This window comes from Lethenteron reissneri, chromosome 17 (assembly GCF_015708825.2).
Source record: "Lethenteron reissneri isolate LAM-NWPU_2019-01 chromosome 17, ASM1570882v1, whole genome shotgun sequence".
In the NCBI taxonomy this organism is placed as follows: Eukaryota; Metazoa; Chordata; class Hyperoartia; order Petromyzontiformes; family Petromyzontidae; genus Lethenteron; species Lethenteron reissneri.
The window spans coordinates 1,491,002-1,514,863 of record NC_083795.1 but is presented as its reverse complement, the minus strand read 5'-3'; the positions used below and the strand labels follow the sequence as shown (position 1 = coordinate 1,514,863).

General features: G+C 51.1%; 1 protein-coding gene across 1 annotated transcript; it reads right to left on the bottom strand.

Annotated features, from left to right (window-relative positions):
* Positions 1-12,657: 12,657 nt before the first annotated feature.
* Positions 12,658-19,590, bottom strand: LOC133343302 (neurofilament medium polypeptide-like). The gene is made up of 3 exons (XM_061552779.1): positions 18,320-19,590; positions 15,812-15,936; positions 12,658-15,250 (listed from the first exon to the last, which is right to left on the bottom strand). Exons 1-3 carry the CDS (start codon positions 19,415-19,417, stop codon positions 13,114-13,116), a joined length of 3,360 nt encoding a protein of 1,119 aa, XP_061408763.1. The 5' UTR covers positions 19,418-19,590; the 3' UTR covers positions 12,658-13,113.
* Positions 19,591-23,862: the final 4,272 nt, after the last annotated feature.

Genomic DNA, 23,862 nt, shown 5'->3' with positions numbered 1-23,862 from the left:
TCGACTGGCGTTCACGGGGAGCGGTGGCGCAGCGGTTAGCGCTGCGCCGCGCCATGGACGGGAATCGACCCGGGTGCGATTCCCGCTCACGGCCCAACGCCAGTGACGATTATCTGAAGCAGTTGTGTGTCTCCTCTAGGTCGACTCGGCCTCAAACGAGTACCTTGTGCGCCCGTGCCATCCTTCACGCAGACGCACGCTGACGGTGCTTGACCCTAGAGTCTGCTGAAGGCTCTACGGACATTGGGGGGGGGGGGGGGGTCTTTGCGTTTGTTGCGCCTCTGCGCGCTTGGTGTGTTTGTCACTGCTGCTCGCCCTCACTGATACAGCAGCAGCAGCAGCTGCTGCCTGCCGAGTCGGGCCACGTGATGGGTGGGCACCGCCCGCACTGGACGCCGCGATGGAGCCACGAATCACATCGGTCAATCGCTTCGATGTATGTGCATAGATATTAGAGGTGTTGAGTTCGAGACGCTTTGTGTAACTCAGGCAAGCGGCTTGCCCGATGAGGCAACACGTCTCACGGAGCAAGGGAAGAGACTGAGGAAAAACCCCGACACTTTACAAATGTTAACGGGGGTGGAAGCAGTGCACGTGTAGACGAAGTGCTACTGTTGCTGCTGCACTATTCAGGAAGTGGCGGAGACTTCTACATTCTGATCGCGGTGTCAATTGTCCGCTTGGACCACCGCTGCAAACTCGCCGCTGCATTGTTACCCACATTCTTTTATCGGCCCAGAGTGATGATCAGCGATCCAGAGTGATGATCAGCGGGTCAGAGTGATGACCAGCGAGCCAGAGACACAGACACAGCACGGAACAATATTATTCAACGTGCCGATGACGTTCCGCCAACGTGTATCGGATTGTAATATTAATTACCCTTCAAGGTTGATTAGGCGTTGTGCACGTCAATAAAGATATTGAACAAAATTGATGTCGTCCTGTATATGGGTTAACGCGTGCTGTATCACGATGTTTTCATGACTGTCCCGAATGCTATGGCATTGATTGCATTGTCGTGATATAACGCTCGCGAAACAGTGGCAGCTGTAATTTACGAGATATTTACAGACGATTATCGTGGAAGCAAATTTGTATGGCGATGACTATGTAATGGTTATTATTTATAATATTTTTAAATCGATTATTGTAATGGATGTACTTATGTTAATATACTAACCGTTAATCCTCATACTGTAAATTGCATTATTCGCGTTGTAAATTATTGAAATAAAATGAAAGTACGTGTAAGAGATAGGTTATGACACGTGGTTTAATGCGTATATACATTAGTTATGATGATGGGGATAATGGGAATTGCAAGTCTGATTTGTTGGTGACGACGCTGATAAAAACGAATTGATTGGATGTATATGGGCAGAAGCGATGTTGACGATTTTTTGAAATAAAATGAAAAATATAAGATGATAACGAGGATTACGATGAGCAAAATTACATGAAATAATGTACAATTACTCATAAATGTACAATTACTCGATGATGGAAATCACAATAAAGATCGTGTAATTAAAGTGACGATGAGTGTGGCGATGATGGCGAGTGTGATGATGATGAATCGATGCGCACACACGCGCGCGCCGCAGTGCAGGTGCGGCGCGTGCTGCAGGTCACGTGGCGCGAGTGTACTGCAATGCGGCACGTGCACGCGCGCACGCACGCACGCAGCCACGTGCACGCGCCTACTCCTCCTCCGCCGCTGCCGCCGCGGAGGAGCCCGAGGAAGGAGGCCGCGAGTTTGGCCTCACACGACCCCAGCGCGCAGCAGCCCCGGCCGCGTGCGAGACGAGGAGAGCGCTCCCACCGATTAACCCGTAGCGCGCACGTACAGCCTCCTCCTCCTCCTTTTCCCTCCTGCACCAGGGACCCTACCGAGCCACACCCAAGCGAGTCGGTAACAAGACATCGTCATCTTCATCATCGCCACCGTTATCTTCATTTGAACACAAATCCGCGGTGGGGTTCATGCGAGAAACTAGCGGTTTAATTTTTTGACGTGTCAAGAATTACTGAAATTGAATTGGGAAAAGGCTCCCATTTGAATGGGCTTTTCTGAAATACGGGAGATTTTTACGACTCGGCGAGACTTTCCCTTGATGAACAAATGGTATTAGTATTATTACCAATACGTACGGAACAAAATAAGTTCAACATACATTATCATAAGTCAATATGCATGACAGCTCAATGTGAACAGCGTCTAAAGGCAATCGGGTCTCAAAAAGCCGACGTGTTAAACTTATCATGCACAGTTGCACTCCAACAAATTAACCCTTCCCATGTCCCGATAACCTATGTGACAAATTACAATGTTTAATTGATTGATGATTGTTTCCATCAACAAAAAAGTTGAAAATTACTTGCAACACCGCCCATTTGCCAACGTGTGATATTAGAATCGCCATCATCATCATCATCGGATCATCACGTGATAAACATCGTTGTATAAATCGCACGTTTGAACGTATTTTTATTTTAATGTGATTGTTCATCTCAATTGTTTGGGTGCAACTTGTGTCCGTTTGGAAGCTACGCCTTGTAACATGCCTAAGCGAATATTGACATATTGACAATATTGACATATTGACAATATTGCGATCAATAACGGAAGCCAAATGTTTGTCATATTGTATAGGACAGCGAACTTGGTTAGCCCACCTCAGACCATTGTGATGTCAGACTTCACCATCTTCGCGACTATTTTAAGTTTACAAGGCGGCTTGGTGTTGCTGGATGGGGCTGGGTAGAAGTGGTGGACGATATCCGTGCTATTATTAACATCCGGGCAGCATCCTCACATTTATGTCCACCTCAGAATCGGAATCTTTATTTATCCTGGAGAAATCCGATGAGCTATGAAGCTCTTTCACAGACGTTCAGTAGAGGCGGTTCAGAAAGTTACAATACAAAAACATAACGGGAGTGCAAAGTATAGGAAAGGTAAGGCAAATTACTCAAACAAATACGTAAACTAAAACTAAACATTGTTTTTATTCTACCAGTTAGAGCCCACTGAGCTAATCGTCATTTTTCATGGCCGCGAATGATACTTTGTGAAGAAGTCCAGTCGGCCAACGAGTTAACAAGGCTCCTTTTCCTTTCGCCGACGGTATTAAAACAATTTCGCTTACGAGTTAACCCGTTGTTGTTATTATTATTATCACAAGTCGGATGAGCGTCTCATCCTGACAATCACAGCCTGCCGCTTGCCGTCCCGAAACGACCTTCTCCAAAGACAATAACTCACGAGGGATGACGCGCGCGCGCGCGTGTGTCTCTCGGTGTCTCTCTCGGTCTCTCTCTGGGCCTCCGAGCGAGGGGTTTCACTGCCCCCGCATCATCCTCACCTGGCGAGTGCAGAGAATCAACCCGCACGCACCCAGAGACTCGCGATGCGTTCGTCACCCGCGCGACTCGGGGTCGATGCGGTGAACACGACGCGTGGATGCGCGGACATCTCAGCGACAGATCGTCTGCAGCGTCGGCGAAACGCCGCGACGGTTTTTTGAGTATCGTATTAAATCTCACGCACGCAACGCATTCAACACATTATTTCCGTCTCGTTATACTGCGTGGGCACAGTCCGCAATAGCCGCGCCATGCACATCCTGGCACCTGCCATAGGAATGCGGAATTTACAATACTGAATCAGAGCCGCAGAGGAAGAGGACGGGACACTGACCGACGTTGGTACGAGCGTATCGTACTGTTAAAATGTCGTGTTTGATAAAGAGGCTACTTAATGATATTAGGCTGTAATGGACGCAAAGGTGCACGCTCAACGGAATGGGGTTTAGATTGCCTCTCGTCAGTGAGATCGCTCCGAGTTACGAGGCGAGACTGCAAATTGAGCCGCTGCGTCCCCGCACGCCGGCGCGCTGTAGTGGACACGCCACCCCTCGGTCGACTGCGCGCGCGTTCCCTCTCGCGAAAGAGAACGTCGAGATAAACCCTGCCCAGCGAGTCTCTTCGTGTTAGTGCGACAAGCCTACCGGCGTTCATCAAAGTTCACGGTTCAACTCCCAGCCGAATGAACACGACGTGGCCGCTCGGTGTTTTTGACCCCCCCCCCCCTCCAACGCAAAAACCCCCCAGATCCTCCCTCCACCGCTACAATTGCCACGGCTGGTTAATAACGACATGAATGTCCTTCAGCCAGGGAAGCTTCGCTCGGTCTCCACTTTTTCAGTTGGTTTTCTTCTTGAGTGGCATGCGGGATGGGATTGGAGAGAAAAATACTTACACGGGAGCGTAACATTCAAAGCTGCACAAATATTTTCACAAATATATATTGCTTGACTGCAATTTCCTCGCTATTATCATCAGCCATGATGTACATCCACTGCTGTATGAAGGACTCGTCGCGATCCGTGACCCTCTCAGCCAAGCGCCACCCACCAGACAGGCGCGGCCCGCACCACGGAGCGCGAGGCCCCTGGTCCCCTGGCTCCCCCGGGGCTTCGTGCCACATCTCCCGTGGACGCTGTGCCCGCAGGGCAAGGCGAGCCGCGGTTCAATCTGCCCAGACGGCGGTGTCGGATGAGGTGCACCGTGGCGGGGAGAACCCTTGCGTAGAGGGGGGGGGGGGGTCACGACGACGTTTGTGCTCAAGTGAGACCACGCGGGAGTGAAACCGAGAGGAGGGAGACCCAGAGAGAGAGAGACACACGCGCGCGTCAGCCCTCGTGAGTTATTACCATTTGAGAAGGTCGTTCCGGGAAGGCAAGCGGCGGGCTGTGATTGTAAGGATGAGACGCTCATCCGACTTATAATAATAACAACAACAACGGGTTAACTCATTAGCGAAGTTGTTTTTATACCGTCGGCAAAAGGAAAGTGAGCTTTGTTAACTCGTTGTCTGACTGGACTTTTTCAGAAAGTAGTTGTCCGACTGGACTTCTTCAGAAATTATCATTCGCGGCCATGAAAAATAACGAATATCTCAGTGGGCTTTAACTGGTAGACTAACAAAAGGGGGGCAGACACAATAGGATCGCTGCCGAACTCCAGCGGGGCAGGTAACAGAGCGGCTCCACTCCCTGCCGCCTCTCGTGTCCGACCTCTGCACCGCGACTCACACGTCGCCTCGAAGTCAACGAGCGCGACGGGGCGAGGAGTCGCGGGCGGAGGTGCTCCGTTTTGTGGCGCCACCGACTGCGAAGGCCGATCGGTGCGGGGTGCCGCCTCTGGTGCAAACCGTGCCAGACGAGCGAGTCAGTAGCTCGTTGTTGGCAAATGTTTTTATTTATTGGGACCGATAAGATGGCAGCTGCTACGGGTCGGTAGGCTCGGCCTTCAATGCCTATCAGATACGATGCCATCTGTTCAGGCTGAACCCCAGGCTTGCGCTTGCCTTCACGCCCAATTTCCCCATGTTAGTGCCCGTGTTGTTCCCGTGCTGCTGCCAAGAATAACTTCACACGCCGCGGTCACCGTGAACTGCCAGGAGAGGCTTGCCGACTCTCGGACACCTTCTTTAAATAAAATTAAGGATCGTCCTGCATCGGGGGCGGGGGGGGGGGGGTGTTTGGCCTCCACCCGAGTGTGTTTGGAGCAACGATCTGAAACTCTGCAACCATGGACTGGACGTGCAATGTGTTTTGGCTGCTGTTTTGTGGCATCACGCTACCATAAGCTTGCCGTCGAGATGGGAAATAGATTTGGTCGTGATTTGTCTCAGCCATAGGCATGTGGAATGTTGACGACTTGTGCAACTTAGGCGGTGGGGCTGATCACACTCCCATTACTATCACAACGATGGGACCCCACTTGATATGAATTTAAATGATGCACTAGTTGGTAAGGACAATTTTAATTTAAAGGTATCATCACCATAAGTTCGTCCAAATTAATACCACGTGACAAAACATCAAGTGGTTGCCCTGTAAAAAGGCTGCCTCTTGCCAAAGCAATGTACAATTCCATTGTAATGTACAAATGATAAGCCACCTATTTTTTAGTTATCATTTGTAGCCAGGTCGCTTCTCAAAGTGAATACCTCAGCCTCGGTGAGCTTTACCTTGTAGGATGGGGATGGTTTTATTTGGACGCTGTTGGGCGATTTGTTTACCTTTCTTGTACGTTGCACTACGATCGTGTTGTTGTGCCGTTGGTTGTTGTCACGTTCTGACCCCACGCCCCTACTGGACATCTGTGAAAAAGAGCTTTATAGCTTGTTGAATTCCTCAATTATGAATAAATATTCTGATTCTGAATAGAGATGAGCATTTTCACTCTAGTTGGAGCAATGAGACACTTTTGGCTCCAAAGCGACCGAGAGGTGGGCCACACAAGTAGGTTACTGCCAGAGAACAACTGCACAAGAGATTTATAAACAGAAATTATTCAGAAAAATCCTTCAAGTGGATTTTCCATCCTTGACACAGCAGGGGGCACACTTTCCCACACACTGCATTGTAATTGCTGCTGCTGCTGCTGCAAGATTATCTCAAACTCGTGTTTTTTTATTCCGAGAGCTGGACTAAAGCTAAATGTAGGTAAATAAAACTACTTCACGCGGGCATTTCTTGTGTAGCTATTGGTGACTGGGATGAGACTACCAATTCCCTGCACTTATGGGCGGGAGGGTTTAATTATGGGCGCGTTTGGCACCCGAAATGAAATCCAGGATCTCAGCAGGGACCTCTCATCGCCGTGACCCCATGAGCCAGACGGAGAGCCAGCAGCTCAACACCGTAGCGAGCACGCGAGAGCCAGAAAGGACAGAAAGATAAAATGCCACTTTGGGAGGTTAACATCCCATCACGAGGAGAAATAAAATCCGTACCACTTGTGTAGTAAGCAGTGATTGTGCTCTGGATAGACTGGGCCTCAAGTCGATAAAATTAGGTACAACTTTGCAAATATTCTAACAGTCTTATGGGATAAAATTGCCTCTCCCCCCCTTCCCCGCCATAGGAATGTGGAATTTCCGAACACCGGATGAAGCTCGCTGGTGAATACGAGCACTGCCCCCAAAAAATTCTCTCGAACGCAGAGTGAGAGGGCAACGTTTAACCGGGCCCTCTAATGCACGCTCCACGCAACGTGATTGCGCCCGAAACGTACCGTTTTATCGGTTATGCCGTTGATCGATTCGAGTCCGTGATTGATCGAGCAGCTTAGAAATGTGAGGCCCGCGGTTGAGCTGACGCTGCCGTTTTCTTTTTTCGTGTGGCTGGGAGAATTCGGTGCTCATGTTCACGAGAGAGAGAGAGAAGCTCCCCCCCGCCGCCTTGCAACGCGCACCCCGCTCCACGCCAATGGATTATCGCGTTCCGAACACCACCGTGCCCACGGCCCCACAGAGTTATCATCATTATCATTGTTGTTGTTATGTGTCAGCTTGACACCGAATATAATCATCACGGTGAGGCCTCGCCAATTCTGGGTCAGTCTACTGCGGGATGAAGGCCTCCCTCCCCCTATGTCGTCTGGGACACGGAGGTTGTTTGGCAATAATAAAATTGTGCCCGGGAGCGGCGGTGCAGTGGTTAGCGCACTATACACTACGAAAAGCGTCGACCCGAGTTTCACGGTCAACATTGGTGACGAAGATCTGACACAATAGCCATTGCGTAATAACAGACGGCCCCTATTCACGACCGTGTCGAGTTGTCTTGTTGTTGATTGTGCATCACTGACAACACAGCGGCAGCAGCGTCGTCACCACCAACCAAGTCACGCGTTGAGTTGTGGGCACGAGGCAGGCTGCGGGCGAGACCTGCATGTCGAGACAGAGTTGGATGTGTGGCCATTCTTGTACCCCCCCCCCCCCTTCCCCGCAGGTGGTTGTGGGGTCAAGCAAGCAGCGGGCACGCGTCGGGTCTTTGCAAATGTTATCGCAAGCTTCCTGATCGATTCGCAGTCTCCGCGGGTTTAGCGAAGCGTGGTACCCACACGGAGTGCCGTCGCAACACTGAAACTGCCGCTGCGCACTGTATTTGAGCAGTTTCAATAGCCTATAGTGTGGGAATATGCATCTACATTAGTCCGAGGAATTACCGTGTTTGTTTAAAAGGTCCGTATTCACTTGTTTCACACACACACACGTGTGGAGGAAGGAGGCATTGCCACAGCGGCTACTGCCAACGCGATCATCTGGCTCGCCAGCACCTCAATGTAAAATGAAAGCGGTCGCTCTACAACAACAACATCATCCATAGAAAGACGAAGGAACGAGTGTGTGTGTGTGGATAACGTGCACACATCACCAGCACGTTCTGCCTCGGGACGGCTATAGACAACAAATACAAAGACCCCCGTATAGCCTTTAACAGACTGTGGGGCAAGTGCTGTTAGAGAGCAGCGCCAATGAAGGCCGGCACGGCACACGAGGGGGTGGGCGGCCAGCACCACGCCCGACCGCCTTTGTCTCCCCAGTGTCGAGGTTTACACATCGCACCAGGTAGTCATTTTGTAGACAGAGTCAACCTAGGTGAGGCCCAGGACCGGTACAGATCATCGTCACTGGCGTTGGCCGTGAGCGGGAATCGACCTCGGGTCGCCGGGTTTGTAGCGTAGCGCAGCGCTAACAGTAACACTCCTCACGACCGCTCCATAGACACACTCACACTCGGTGAAAATGAATATTGCACGGTCTGGATTTGCGCTACATCTACAACTGTGTCGAGAATCGGCGTCGTGATAAGTGATCCCATTCATCACGCGACCGCGTCGTGTTCACCTCCGATGTGATGTGGATACCAGCGGGCGTTCGCAACACAGCAGCTAGCCAGGCAGCCGTGCTCCCTTCCACCATACGGACGGCGTCTTCGGATATTCTTCGTTTCCAGACTCGACATTACACCAGTGCCGGATTATCCTCGGAGAAAAAGTAGCTACCAGGTGTGGACTCGAGTCATGTGACTTGGACTCGAGTCAGACTCGAGTCATGAATTTGATGACTTCAGACTCGACTTGGACTTGCATAACAATGACTTTGTCCCACCTCTGGTAGCTACACATATAGTAGCTATACATGTGTATTAGCTATACTGTACATATAGTAGCTGTACATATGTAGTAGCTATACATACGAGCCCCGCACTTTCAAGGGCCCATGCGCTAAATGCTCTCAAGCTATCAATTCCGGTTCAGTGATACTGCACTTGCTCTATTACTATAGTACTATACCGCCTTCAACTTTTATGGACGACTGGGTGTTTAAGGTTAGCAATTTGCTGTATTATCCGACTGTATAGCAAATAAAAAAAATAAAACTTTACTACGCAAGTAAAAAATGTACGTGTTTAAATGTGTTTTTTTTTATATAAATAGGGCCTCTTTATAACATTTGCTACAGGCCCCGCACTAGCTTAATCCGGCACTGCGTTACACCCGACCGTTCCCACCACCCGTGTCTGTATACAGAGATGGTGTAAGGTGCAGACAATAGCCGGTTTGGTGAGTTCCGAGTGATGATGTTATTCCAATCCTCCTGTGGCGGAGCAGCTGCTCCCTGTGATTGAATGCATGCACCTGCTTCGCTTAAAGCGGCGTCCTTAACGCGCACAAACAATACGAATTAACACTGCATTGGACCAGAATTGAAAAAGCATGTAATACAGCATACGTACTACGTCACAAGGTCGGGCAACGGCCCTTCGTGAGAGGTTGAGTTTTAGTGAGAGATTGAGTTTAAGTGAGAGGTTGAGTTTTAGTTAGAGATTAAGTTTTAGTGAGAGATTGAGTTTTAGTGAGAGACTGAGTTTTAGTTAGAGATTAAGTTTTAGTGAGAGATTGAGTTTTAGTGAGAGACTGAGTTTTAGTGAGAGACTGAGTTTTAGTGAGAGGTTGAATTTTAGTGAGAGGTTGAGTTTAAGTGAGATGTTGAGTTTTAGTTAGAGATCGGCCCTTAAACAGCTATGCCTGCATGTTTCTGTAAGCTGACAATTGCGCATTTTGGAGTTGAACACGTAAGGATTTCACAAATCTGGCTGTCCGCCTTATGATGCTAGTTGCAATGACTGGCGAAACGTCGTACTCAGATTGTAAATGTTGTGCATTTTATCTCCAACACACAAGCGGTGTGCTGTACTAGTAGCGATTTGGCATGTTCTGTTTACATTACAAACCTTACTAAATTTGCTGCGTCGGGTGGTGGCGGGTTTAACGACACATTTACGCGATCTCACCCAAAAACCTATATCGAGGAGCAGTTTTTAAATTGATTGTCTGAACAGTTTCCTTCCACAGATTGTGAGTGTCAAACTCAACCGCAGTCCATTAATTGTTGCTCTGTAATATTTGGATCTATTAGACAATTGCCAGGCAATTGCCAGGCAATTGCAATCAGGATGAGGCGAAGTCACTCAGAGCGCTTCTCTCTCCTCTCATTCACGGGGCACAACATCGCCCTCAGTGGAGACGCAGCGTTCACCACTCGGCGGAGCAGTGGCGCTGCGCTCACCACTCGGCGGAGCGGTGGCGCTGCGCTCACCACTCGGCGGAGCGGTGGCGCTGCGCTCTGCGCACTGCGCTGCGAGCCGCAGTCGATGATCGTTGAGGGCCACGGCCTCTACCAGTAGCGGTATTTTGTTTTAGGATGTTTATTTGTTTTTACCCAACCTATTGATTTTACAAATACCCTTTCGTTAAAGAGACTGACCTTACGCGAAGACACAGCAACTCGAAAGGAAGTTATTGTTGCAAAGTCATGTATAAGGGCCATTGCCCGAAACGCCAGCGATTATTTATTTTTCTCTTTAAGGCCGCAGTATAATTGACGATTGTGTTGAGTGTTGCGTTAATTGCGCTTTGCGCCAACGTAACACAGTCCAACCAGGCCAGTGTCCATAATGATCTTCTCTATTCGTGTCCCAGAGCCAGCAGTAGTAATTCCACATTCTCATTCCGAGGATGAATCTGTTCACTTACTTTCCACCAAATGGTGCCTATTGTACCTGGTGATTTTTGTACAAATATGACTGTCATTATCGATGCTGTTATTTTAATTTAAAAAAAAATCAAGGTAAATGTCACACTATTGACATTTGAAGCGCTTCATTCCCACATGCCCGTGAACCCTTGATAGCAGATGGCGCATGTTGGTCACGCTGTGTGCACGTGGAGGTGGCGGTTCCTTCAAACTGTTGGCTGCACTTCGTTGGCTGCATCGTTGCTGACGAATGGCTGCGTTTTGAATAACCGAGGCAATGGTTACAGTTCTTGCTAAAGGTTTGATGACAAGGACCATCATCTAGATGTGAGTCTGGCCCCTCGAGTTGAACCGGTGCGTGTGGTGCGATGTGATGTCCACGCGGAGAGTTCGTTTCGTGCGTCTTCTCGCTTGCGTCTTCCACCGTTCAGGCACCAGCAGAAGAGTTGCACGGGACCTCCATCTCACCCTGGCCAAACACTCTGAAATGTGCCACCCCTTTGCTGGACTCCGTTAGTGCACTGAGCAATTCCCAGACAAGTGATTTGACTGAGGTGGAATGGCTTCTATGTGATTGTGGGACTTTCTCACGAGAGTGAACTTTAGTGAATGATGAGAGTGAATGATGATATGACTGAGTAGGGAGTGTCTCATGAGTGTGGAATGTAGTGAATGATGAGAGTGAATGATGATATGACTGAGGAGGGTTGTCTCATAAGTGTGGCATTTAGTGAATGATGAGAGTGAATGAGTAGGGATTGTCTCATGAGTGTGGAATTTAGTGAATGATGAGAGTGAATGATATGACTGAGGAGGGTTGTCTCATAAGTGTGGCATTTAGTGAATGATGAGAGTGAATGAGTAGGGATTGTCTCATAAGGGTGGAATTCAGTGAATGATGAGAGTGAATGATGATATGATTGAGTGGGCTTGTCTCATGAGTGTGGAATGTAGTGAATGATGAGAGTGAATGATGATATGACTGAGTAGGGTTTGTCTCATGAGTGTGGAATGTAGTGAATGATGAGAGTGAATGATGATATGACTGAGTAGGGTTTGTCTCATGAGTGTGGAATTTTGTGAATGATGAGAGTGAATGATGATATGACTGAGGAGGGTTGTCTCATAAGTGTGGCATTTAGTGAATGATGAGAGTGAATGAGTAGGGATTGTCTCATGAGTGTGGAATTTAGTGAATGATGAGAGTGAATGATGATATGACTGAGGAGGGTTGTCTCATAAGTGTGGCATTTAGTGAATGATGAGAGTGAATGAGTAGGGATTGTCTCATAAGGGTGGAATTCAGTGAATGATGAGAGTGAATGATGATATGATTGAGTGGGCTTGTCTCATGAGCGTGGAATGTAGTGAATGATGAGAGTGAATGGTGAGAATGGATGAGTAGGGATTGTCTCTGAGGGTGGAGTTTAGTGAATGATGAGAGTGAATGATGATATGACTGAGGGGGAGTGTCTCTAAGGGTGGAATTTAATTAACTATGAGAGTGACTAATGGGGTTCTTGTAGGTAATGCTTGAGTGACATTTGACGAGAATCTCTGAGTGACTTGTCAGAAGGAGGGATTGGTGCTCGGGTGATGGAGAGAGAAAATTGGCCACCCAACTTAAATCCCCGAGCCTCCGGCAAAGTTTCCCCACGGGGTATCGCCAGCCCACACATCAAGCCTCGGATGATGATATTTATTGACCAAACAAAGCAGCAGCAAGACAGGAAACGAATCAATACCAGGAGACATAATACTGCGGCACGTTTGGTTTATTGGAAGCGTGAGTAGGGCCTACTCCAGCAGCAGAGTGAATAGCACCACCATAGATCCTCCTGTGTGCTATTTTGGCTGAATAATGCCCTTATGCTGTTTCTGCCAAAAGTCTGCATTCATGCAGATCTGTTCAATGATATTCATTCCATCATATTAACGTTGATTTTTTTCTTTAACATTCTGTTTTCTTAATATTAATTGACTTTTAATGTATTACATGCACAACACATAATGTAACGGTGGTCTCTGCAAGCATTACGAGCAGAAACATCAATGCAGCATAATAGATTAAAAAGTAAACTTAATAGTGCAAGTGTTTGACTCTTATCGTAGGGTATGGTCTGGGTTCTGTGTTGTTGTCGTCATGGCTCGGTATTGCACTTTTGGACAATGCTCAATAAATGAGCGAATGGCATCGAATCCTCTCCCGGGGCTCACTTAGAATCGGCAGGGGCCTTGCCCTTCTCGTGCTTCTTGGTGGTGGACACCACCGTCTCCTCGATGATCTCCTCGTACTCCTCGACCTGGGCCACAGCCTTGGGCGCCTCCTTCACCTTGACGGCCTTCTTGGGCTCCTTGCTCGGGGCCGCCGGCTTCTCCACTTTCTTCGTGGAGACGATCGTCTCCTCGATGATCTCCTCGTACGACTCCTCCTGCTGCTCCGTGCTCTGCTCGATCTCCTCCACCACCTTTTTCGTCACCTTCTTCACTTTCACCTCGATCTTTCTGGACTCGGCCGCTTCTGGCTCTTTGGCAGCCTTGGCCAGTGCCGCTTTTGCAGGTTTGGCGACCTCTTTGATGGGCTTCGCCTCCTCGACCGGAGAGTGTTTTTCCTTCGCCGGCTCTGCTTTGTCTTCTGGCTCCTCTTTAGGAGCAGCGGGCTTCGCCTTGGGCTTGGGGGGCTGTTTGGCGGCTTTGGGTTCATCTTCCTCCTCTTTGGCCGGGGCGGGCTTTGACTTGACGGGTTTGGTTTCCTCAGGTTTCACTTCCTCCTCCTCCTCTTCCTCCTCATCCTCCTCCTCTTCCTCCTCCACCTCTTCCTCATCCTCCTCCTCATCCTCCTCCTCCTCGGCAGCAGGCGCAGGCTTTGCCTGGGCGGGTTTCGCTGGTTCTGGTTTCTCTTCTGCTTCTGCTTTGGGAGCGGGCTTGGGCTTGGCAGGGGCCTTGGCAGGCTTAGCAGCAGGTGTCTTGGGTTCTTCCTCAGTGGGGGATTCCTCCTCTTCTTCCTTTGCCACCGGCTTGGCTTCCTTCTTGGCAGCTGCAGGTTTGGCCTTGGGTTTTGGAGCTTCAGCTTTGACTTTCTTCTCAACAACTTCTGCTTTTGGTTCGTCCTCGGGCTCAGACGTGGGCGACTCGACCTTTGCGGGTGCCTTCTTCTTGGGAGCTGCTTTTGGCTCTGGGGCTTTCTTAGCTTCAGGTGCGGCAGGGGCCTCTTCCTCTTTCACCTCTTCCTCGGGTTTCTCATCGTCCGAGGCCTCCTTCGTTTCAGCTTCTTCAGTTGCTGCTTCAGTTTCTTCAACAGCCTCCTCCTCTACTTCTTCCTCCTCGGCTTCATCTTTGGCTTCTTCCTCCTCTGACTTGGCAGTTTCTTCTTCTGCTGCTTCAGCCTCAGCTGCCTCAGCCTTTGACTTGGTGACCTCTTCTTCTTTAACCTCCTCCTCTGCTTCTGTGTCGTCTTGTTCAGCGTCCGCTTCCTCACCTTCCTCTTGCTCCTCCTCCTCTTTGGATTCAGCTTCAACTTCCTCCTCTCCAGCTTCTTCTCCAGCTTCCTCCTCCTCGGCTTCGGCCTCTGCCTCTTCGGCCTCTGCTGCTTCGACCTCTTCTTCCTCAACTTCAGCCTCTTGTGTTTTGGCCTTTTTTGAAGTGACTTCTTCTTCCTCTGCTGCCTCTTCTTCCTCTGCTGCCTCTTCTTCCTCTGCTGCTTCGTCCTCTTCCTCAGCTCCGGCCTCTTCAGCCTCTGCCTCGACTTCTTCTTTAGTTTCAGCTTCAACTTCTTCTTCTGCTGCTTCTTCCTCCTCCTCCTCCTCCTCTCCAGCCTCGGCTTCCTCTTCCTCTACCTCAGCCTCAGCCTCTGCAGCTTCTGCCTGTTCAATCGCTTCCTCTTCAACTTCTCCAGCCTCCTCTGCCTCCTCGCCTTCAGCCTCTTCCTCGTCTTCAGCTGCTTCAGCTTCTGTCTCCTCCGCCTCAGCCTCAGCCTCCTCAACTTCAGCTTCGTCTGCCTCCCCCTCCTCTTCAGCTTCTGCCTCTGCTTCAGCCTCGGCTCCTTCTTCCTCCTCCGCCTCGGCTTCCTCTTCCTCCTTCTCTTCCTCCTCCTCCTCCTCTTCGTCCTTCTCGGCACTGACCACCGGAGCGGCCTTTGCTTCCATCACCTCTTCCTGTGCGAGGTCTTCGAGGTCGTTATCAAGCTGGGCACTGATTGGTTCGCTCTCCACCTTGATCTCTGGCTTCTTGCTCACCACTTTCTTCTCGGCCTTGGCCGCCTTGGGCTTTGCCGAGGGGGCCTTGGGCGGCTTGGACGGGGTCGGCAGCGGGCCACTGCTGTAGCGAATTTCCTCCCCATCCAAGAGTTTCCTGCGCGAGACGACGGCGTTCATTGTTAGGGCGAGGACACGGCAGTTTACGCAAATGAATCCGGGCAAGGGTCAATCGGTTGCATCTGCCAGTCGTGTTGCTATTACTGGCACATTGATGTGCACGTTTTTGTACTGATTCAGCTTTAAATATTTTTTTACAAAGTGAGCGGCCATCGGATATTATAACCATTTAATTGAGGACAGATCCATCTACAATATCTACAAATTGCATGAGATGTTTTAGTTCTGGCATGCAAACTATGATAAATTCGTGCTTGCGATTGATAACGCAGAGGGGTCTGTGTTACGTACCCTTCAGTAAAATTACCTCATAAAATAATCTACATTACAAAACTGCCTCATAGCCCCCTCACAGTTAAATCTGTGAACGTGAGTCGTCATTGTTGTTGTTGCCATTGTTGTAATTGTTGTCGTCATTGTCGTTGTCGTCATTGTCGTCATTGTTGTAATTGTTGTCGTCATTGTCGTTGTCGTCATTGTTGTAATTGCTGTCGTCATTGTCGTCGACAATGGCGGGGGTCTACCACGTGGTGCTCACCTGTAGGCTGCGATCTCGATGTCAAGCGCCATCTTGACGTTGAGCAGGTCCTGGTACTCGCGCAGGTGGCGCGCCATCTCCCACTTGGTGTTGCGCAGTTCGTTCTCCAGCTGCTGGGCTGCATCCTGCAGACAAAGACAAAGATCCCCCGTGTAGTCTCAACAGACTGTCCGGGCAAGTGCTGGTAGCGAGTAGCACCTATGAAGGCAGGCACGGCACACGCCTTTGTCTCCCCAGTGGCGATGTGAACACACCGCACCAGGCACTAATTTGAGGCTGAGTCAACCTAGGGGAGGCTCAGGATCGGTTCAGATAATTCGTCACCGGTGTTGGCCTTGAGCGGGATTCAAACTCGGGTCGCCGGATTCGTAGCGCAGCACGCTAACAATTACACCATCGCTTCCCATGCACAAACGTGCACACGCACGCACACGCACGCACACACACGCACGCACACACACGCACGCACACACACACACGCACACACACGCACTGACTGTTGGGCCAAGTGCTGGTAGCGAGTAGCACCGATAAAGGCCGGCACGGAAGGGGAGATCGTTGTCCCTAAGTGAAGGCTTTTGCTGTCAGGCAGTGAATTAATTAGCTCATTGCTGCATTATATTAACTATGGGAAGATTATATAAAGTGAAAGGTCAAGTTTTTCCATGAAGACAATGTGGGTTATAAAGGTTTCCCCTCACATTCATCCATTCATGTGTCCTTATCACGTGGCTCCTACTTGCAGCAAAACTGAAAAGAAATACTAATTGCACGCTGTGTCATAGATGGCAAATAGATGGCTAAATCTCAACATGTTTCCATGGCAATGGTTAAGATCGTCACGTCAACGAACATGGGATTACCTTGTGTTGTGACGTCACGCGTCACTAAGCCAATCAAGCGCCAGTGACGTCACACCGAGGACGGTTTCCCCGCATTGAGAGCACCGCGTGTTCAGCATCGAACTCGCATTCTTGCGGCGATGAATATAAATAGATGTTGCATTGAATGTATATCATAGCATTTCTATTAACATCTTCCGATTAAGAAAATAAACCGATGCATTTTCGTTGAGAAGTAAATATGCATTGGCAAAAGTGCTTCTTCAAATCGCTGACCGTGCACTAAATCTCGCTAATGTGCCATTAGGCTGCGCGCAGTCTCTTTATGGGGCCCACGTTGGCTCCATCGACTTCCGCTGCCTCCAGTGCGCAACTGAGCCGCCGTGTGCAGAGCAATTAGCAACTCAAAGAGGCCACAATCGATGTCTCCAAAGGCATCGCGTGGATTCACCCGGCGGGGAAACGGCGCTCTCGCTCGCTCGCTGGCCGTAATCTTCCGCAGTCTCCCCCCCACCCCGCTCCCCCCTCCGTCCACCCCCACCCCGCCACGTGTCCGTCCTGTTATGCCGTCCTACAGATTTGTACTGCGATTTGCGGCTTATGCGACACGGGTCGCTGTGGTGACGACGCTGAGATCAGCTGGAGCGAGCCGCGTGGCTGTTTGGCTTCACTCCCTAAATTTCCTCTCAATTCTCGTGAACAACCCTCCCCAAGTCGTGCGCTCGCAAGCTTTACAGCCGGAATCACCCCCGCCGCCTCCATCGGGGTTTGAGTGGTCGGGAGTTTGATCGTTGTGGAAATGTTCCCGACACGCTGCGCCAGCGGTCACAAACTCATCGCGCTGGCAGTCGACGACTCGACTCACGATGCGTTCTATAAAATACAAGTGCGGTTCGACTTTGTTGGAAAGTCGACTCTTGTCCTACGATGGATTGATAATAATGCGGAATTTACACCAGTGGCACCAGGGCGAGATTAAGGGTTGAGCAGGGTCGGCACCCTGTGAAGGAGCTGTGCCGTTTCGTGCGCAGTGGCATTGCGGCCAGCGTGAAGGGGCGCGCGCGTGTGTGTGTGTGGTGCGTGTGTGTGTGCGCGTATGTGTGAAGTGTATGTGTGTGTGTAGTGAACGTGTGTGTGGTGTGTGTGCGCGTGTGTGTGTGTAGTGAACGTGTGTGTGGTGTATGTGCGCGTGTGTGTGTGTGAAGTGTGTGCGGTTTGTGTGGGGTGTGCGGTGTGTGCGCGCGTGTATGTGTGCGCGTGTGCGGTGTGTGTGGTGTGTGTGATGTGCGGTGTGTGTGAAGTGTATGTGGTGTGTGTGGTGTGTGTGGTGTGTATGCGTGCGTGCGTAAAAAGCCGAGGTGTAGTGTCTTAGCGGACTGGGTCACGAATCCTGCGAGCCAAGTTCGATTCCCTGCCAGTGACAAACTATCATCTGAACCGGTCCTGCGCTTCCCGGATAGCCAATTCGTCCCACAAAAGCAATCGACAACCTGACGCTCTGACCAACATTTTTCTTTTTTTAAAAACATTCGCACCGGAGAAGCGAAACAGGCGACCGGGACTGTGAGAACACCGCTCCTGCGAGTCGAGTGGCTGAACGTGGAGCCCGCGGGGTTCGTCTCTCCGCGCATCCCCCGTTCTCCCCCCTGCCGCCCCCCCCAGGTACCTGCAGGTTGCCCACGTCGCCCTGGTGTCTCTCCTCCATCTCGCTCAGCTGCCTCTCCAGCGACTCCTTGGTGCCGCGCAAGGCGTCCAGCTCCGTGCAGCGCATCTGCAGCTTGCGTCGGTGCTCCGTGATCTCCTCCTTGGCGGAGCGGATGGCGTCGTTGTTCTGCTCGGCCGCCTCGGTGAGCTGCGAGAACTTCCCCTTGAACCACTCCTCGGCCGTCTCGATGTTGCGCGCCGACTGCCCCTCGAGCTGCCCGCGGATCTCGCGCAGCGCCGCCGTGATCTCGGGCACCGCGAAGTCCTTCCTCTCCACCGACACCGTGGACGACTGGATCTGCGCCAGCAGCTCGTCCACCTCCTCCTCGTGGTTCTTCTTGAGGAAGGTGATCTCGTCGAGCAGCGACTGCGTGCGCTTGTCCATCTCCATGCGCACCAGCGACGTGTCGTCCACGTTCTTCCTGAACGCGTTGATGAGCGCCTCCGTCTCGTTGCGCAGACGCACCTCGTCGTCGGTCTTCTCGCGCAGGCGCTGGATCTCCTCGTCCAGGTGCTCCTGCTCGATCTGCACGGTCGTCTTCTCGCCATTGATGTGCTCGATCAGCTCCCGCAGCTCCTTGATCTCCTGCTCGTAGACGTCGCTCACGCCGCCGCCCCGCGCGGGACCCGACTGCTTCTGCCTGTAGGCGGAGATCTCCGTCTCCAGCTCCTTGTTCTTCTGCTCCAGGTCGTGCACCTTCTCGATGTAGCCGGCGAAGCGGTCGTTGAGGTCCTGCAGCAGCTGCTTCTCGTTGACGCGCGAGTGCTTGAAGTCCCCGCTGAACACGCTCGATTGGCTCATGAAGTCGAGGCTGTCCGCCGCCGAGTTTAGCGCCGGGGTGCTGTAGCCGTGCGATAGGCTCGCGTAGTTGGGGCGCCTCTGCAGAGACACCAGGGAGCCGGAGCCGCCGCCGCTGCCGCCGCCGCTGCTGCCCCGGCACCAAGACTGCGAGCGGAACCCGCTGGAGGGGGTGCTCAGCAGTCGCTTGCTGCCGCCGCGGGACGCGTCGGCGTACGCGCGCCGGTAGGACGAGCTCACGCTCGACTCTGTGTAGCTCATGGTGGCGGTGGTGGGTGGTGGTGGTGTGCGAGGAGGAACGGTGGTGCTGTTGGAGTCTGCTGCTGCTGGTGATGCTGCTGCTGATGCTGTGGCTGTTGTGGTGGTGGTGGTATCGTAGCCCGTTGCCGGCCCCGAACAGGCCGCTGTATCTCTCCATCCGCCGGGTGCTCCTTAAATACGGAGGCGCCTTTGTGCCGAACGCAGCACAATTGCGCAGCGCGTGTCGCATCACGCGTCAGCTGACTGCAAGCCACACGTGGCCACATTGCGGATTCGCGTCTGGAACTGCGTTCGCGGCTACGCCTCCCTCCCTCCCCCCTCTTCGCCTCCCCCACTCCCTCCCTCCTCACCGCCCGACAGCGTCTCATCACGTCTCTCACTTTACTCGCTCTCAGTCCGGAGCCGTCGCTCCTCTCTGCCCGCAGGGGTGTGCCGCGCACGGAGCACCACAGACCGTGCCGAGAGGTCTCGCATTGTTTGTTGAAGGTGACCGGCAGTCGCGTATTTTGCCACCCGGGATTAACCGAACAGCGAGTTGAATATTGTTGGTTACGTGCTGATCGTTCTACGGAACGGGATGCCTCTAACCTCCCGCAGTCCCTTCACCCCCCCATTCCCAACGCCGTGCGCGCCATGGGAATGTGGAATGGTCACGACTGATTAATTCTCGCCGAGGAACGTGAGCGGTCATGTTTGTTGTTGTTGCAAGCAGACAATTGGAATGTCGTACATTGCGGGAACGGATAACGATTCGGGAAGGCGATCTGTGGTCTTGCGTTGAAATGAATGTACGAGGTGGGAAATACTGCGATGCGGTCTGGAACGCGCAAAGAATGTCAAAACGGCTTTGGGAGTTAAATCATATTCGGGGTTAAGACATTCAGCTCTAAAATGAATTACGTTTTATTCGTTATGCGACAGTGAGTGTATGTGTGTGTGTTTATACTCATTCACGCACCCACTCATTCACTCACCCGTTCATTATCTCGCTCAACCACTCACCCGTTCATTCTCTAACTCATCCATCCACTCATTCATTCTCTCACTCATCCACTCACCCATGCATTCTCTCACTCAACCACTCACCCGTTCTCTCACGCATCTACCCACCCATTCATTCTCTCACTCATCCACCCACCTATTCATTATCTCACTCACTCACTCATCCACCCACCCACCCATTCATTCTCTCACTCAACCACTCACCCATTCATTCTCTCACTCAACCACTCACCCGTTCTCTCACTCATTTACCCACCCATCCATTTTCTCACTCATCCATCCACCCATTCATTCTCTCACTCAACCACTCACACATTCATTCTCTCACTCAACCACTCACCCGTTCTCTAACTCATCTACCCACCCATCCATTTTCTCACTCATCCATCCACCCATTCATTATCTCACTCATCCACTCACCCATTCATTATCTCACTCATCCACCAACCCATACATTCTTTCACTCAACCACTCACCCATTCATTCTCTCACTCAACCACTCACCCATGCATCCTCTCACTGATCCATCCACCCATTCATTCTCTCACTCAACCACTCACCCATTCATTCTCTAACTCAACCAGCCACTCGTGCCCATGCAGTCGCCTCGTGTAGGAGGCGGCAGTGTCGCGGTTCGCTGCGCTACGAACCCCGTGTGACCCGAGTTGACATCAACTCGCGGCCACCAACACCAGTGACGATTATCTGAACCGGTCCTGGCTCTCCCCTAGGTCAACTCAACCTCAAATGAGGACTGGGCGCGATGTGTAAACATAGTCGCTGGGGAGACAAAGGCGCCCGGGCGTGGTGCTGGCCACCCACCCCCTCGTGCGCTACTCGCTAACAGCACTTGCCCCAGCAGTCTGTTAAGGCTATACGCGGGATCTTTATTTGTTTATTGTGTGTTTATATCTATTCAGTGCATCGCGTTTGGCTCATACCGCAAGTGATTCTGGGAGGACATGTATTTGAATACAGAGCATGCAATGGACATCGCTACGGATTCACTTGAAATGCCATGACGGGTTAGCGCTCATTCACGATGCGTCCCCTTGAGTGTGGGATTAGTTTGCGAGGCCCTGTACTCTATTCGTACTTGTGCTTCTGAACTGGCGTTTTAAGCAATGCATACAACTTGTAAAAGTACTGGTTGTTTTTGGTTGCTATGAAGTTCATTTATGCGCAAGGTTATTTATGAAACGTGGATCGATGGAAGATATGCTGGCCCAGATAACTGTCTTGGAAGCGAACGCATCAATTATTCAGCATCGCGGGTAGACAAGGCGGCTGCATGGGCGCGAGTGGGTGGATGAATGAGGGAATGAATGGATGAGTGATTGAGTGAGAGAATGAATGGGTTAGGGAACGGGTGAGTGAATGGGTGAGTGAGTGAATGTTTAAGGTGGGGGGAATGGTGAATTAATTGGTCGGTGAGTGAACAAATGAGTGCATGGGACAGCGATTGAGAAGGGATGGATGGTGCAGTAGGGTGAGTCGGTCAGTGCGTGGGTGAATGGTTGGGTGAGGGGATGAGTGAGTTTGTGAATAAATGGGTGATATAATGAGCGAGTGAGCGGACGGGTGATTATATTTAGTGAATGAGGAAATGAATGAATGGATGAGTGAGCAGGTGAATGCTTGATCAAATAAGTGGGTGACAATGAGTAAAAAAGAATGCATGAGCGAATGAGTTATTGTGCAATAGCGAACGAGCGGATCAATGGTTATCTTATCTTAGTGAGGGAGTGAATGAGCTAATGGAAATATTGTGCGAATATGTGAATGCATTATTATATTAGTGAGTGAATGAATGAGTAAGTGGGTGAAAGAGTGAATGCGTGAGTAAGTCGAGGGGGTGAGTACATGAATACGTGAATGAGTGAGGGAACGAGTGAGAAAATACGCGCATGAGTAAATAGCGGCTGAATTAAAGAGTTAACGAAGGAATTAATGATTTAGCACGTGCGTATGTAAATACTTATACAATGTTGGTCAATTAATTATGTAGTATATCATAAAATGAGTGAATAACTGAACCAAGATAGTGAGTATAATACATTAGCAATTGTTAGGGTGAATCAATGAGTGAATGAGTGGGTGGAGGAATGAGCGAAGTCGTTGGTGAATGAATGAGCGATTGAGTCGGCGAATGAATACGCGATTTAGTGGGTGAATGAACGAACGAATGAGTGATTGAATTCGTGAGTGCAGTTCTGCGGCCCCTCCCCTCCCAGCCTCCGCAGCAACGCCCCGTGATGGTGGTGGAGGTGCTGACTTTGTGTTATCGCCACACAGATCGCGCCATCGCCAAGAACACGCACCAACAGCATCGTGGACTATCGCTTGAAGAGACCCTCTCTGCAGACCTAGGCAATGCATGGGGACGGGAGGGGGCAGTCCCGGGGTCAAACCCCGCGTCGGTGACGATGCGGTCAACGCTCGCGACTCACGCATCCCTTAAGGCCAATCATCATTGCGGGGGCGATACATGCGGTAACAGTCGGTGAGTAGACTGGCTCCCGGAATGAAAATGTGGAATGTCCATCGTTTGGTTCGGGTTCCGCGACCAGGGAGGAGTGCATTCAAGGCTCGCTACTGCGAGACGGCAATTTTCGCTGAATTTGAAACGATCATAGACACGGGTGGAGTGGTGGCGCGGCGGTTAGCGCACTGTGACGCGTGAGTTTGGCTACACTCGGTAATAGTGTGCGTGATATCTGCACCCTGTCCTGGGTCTGACTTCCTCGCTAAGGACCTGTGTACCAGCGTGGTGAAGTATGGCTGCTCGAACAACCCCGTGACCCACACGCACGGCGTGAGAGAGGGCGTCATCCAGCAGTGGATTGACAAATGTCTGTGGATTCGTGTACCAAACTCGGCCAACAACACCAGCGACGATTATCTCAACCGGTCTTGGGCCATCCCGAGGTCGACTCAGCCTCAAATGAGTTCCTGGTGCGCTGTGTAGTAAACATCGCCACTGGGGAGACAAAGGCGGCCGGGCGTGGTGATGGCCACCCACCCCCACCTGTACCTTGTTGCCATTCACAGGTGCTCGCTAACAGCACTTGCCCCAACAGTCTGTAAAGGCTATACGTGGGGGGTGGGGGTCTTTGTCTTTGTTCGTCAGTCTCGCTCGTCGGTGGCGAACCGCTCAGCGCGGACTTGGCGGTGCGATTCCTCGCTCCAGGACCGCTTCTCGATGCCCGCTCTGGCGTGAGCGATGTGTCTGCCTTCGCTATCAGTCACCGAGACGTTAAAGACCCCCATTGCGTCATCGTCGGCGAGAGCGGCCAGCCTCGCTAATGCGCCGCAAGTCAAAGCTTCAACTTGACACCGAAAGTTTTTAATCACCGAAATTGCATCGCGATGCCATAGGCGTTGGCTGCATGCACAGGATACTGTCGTCTATGCTGTCGTACAAACTTAACAGCGGCCCAGTT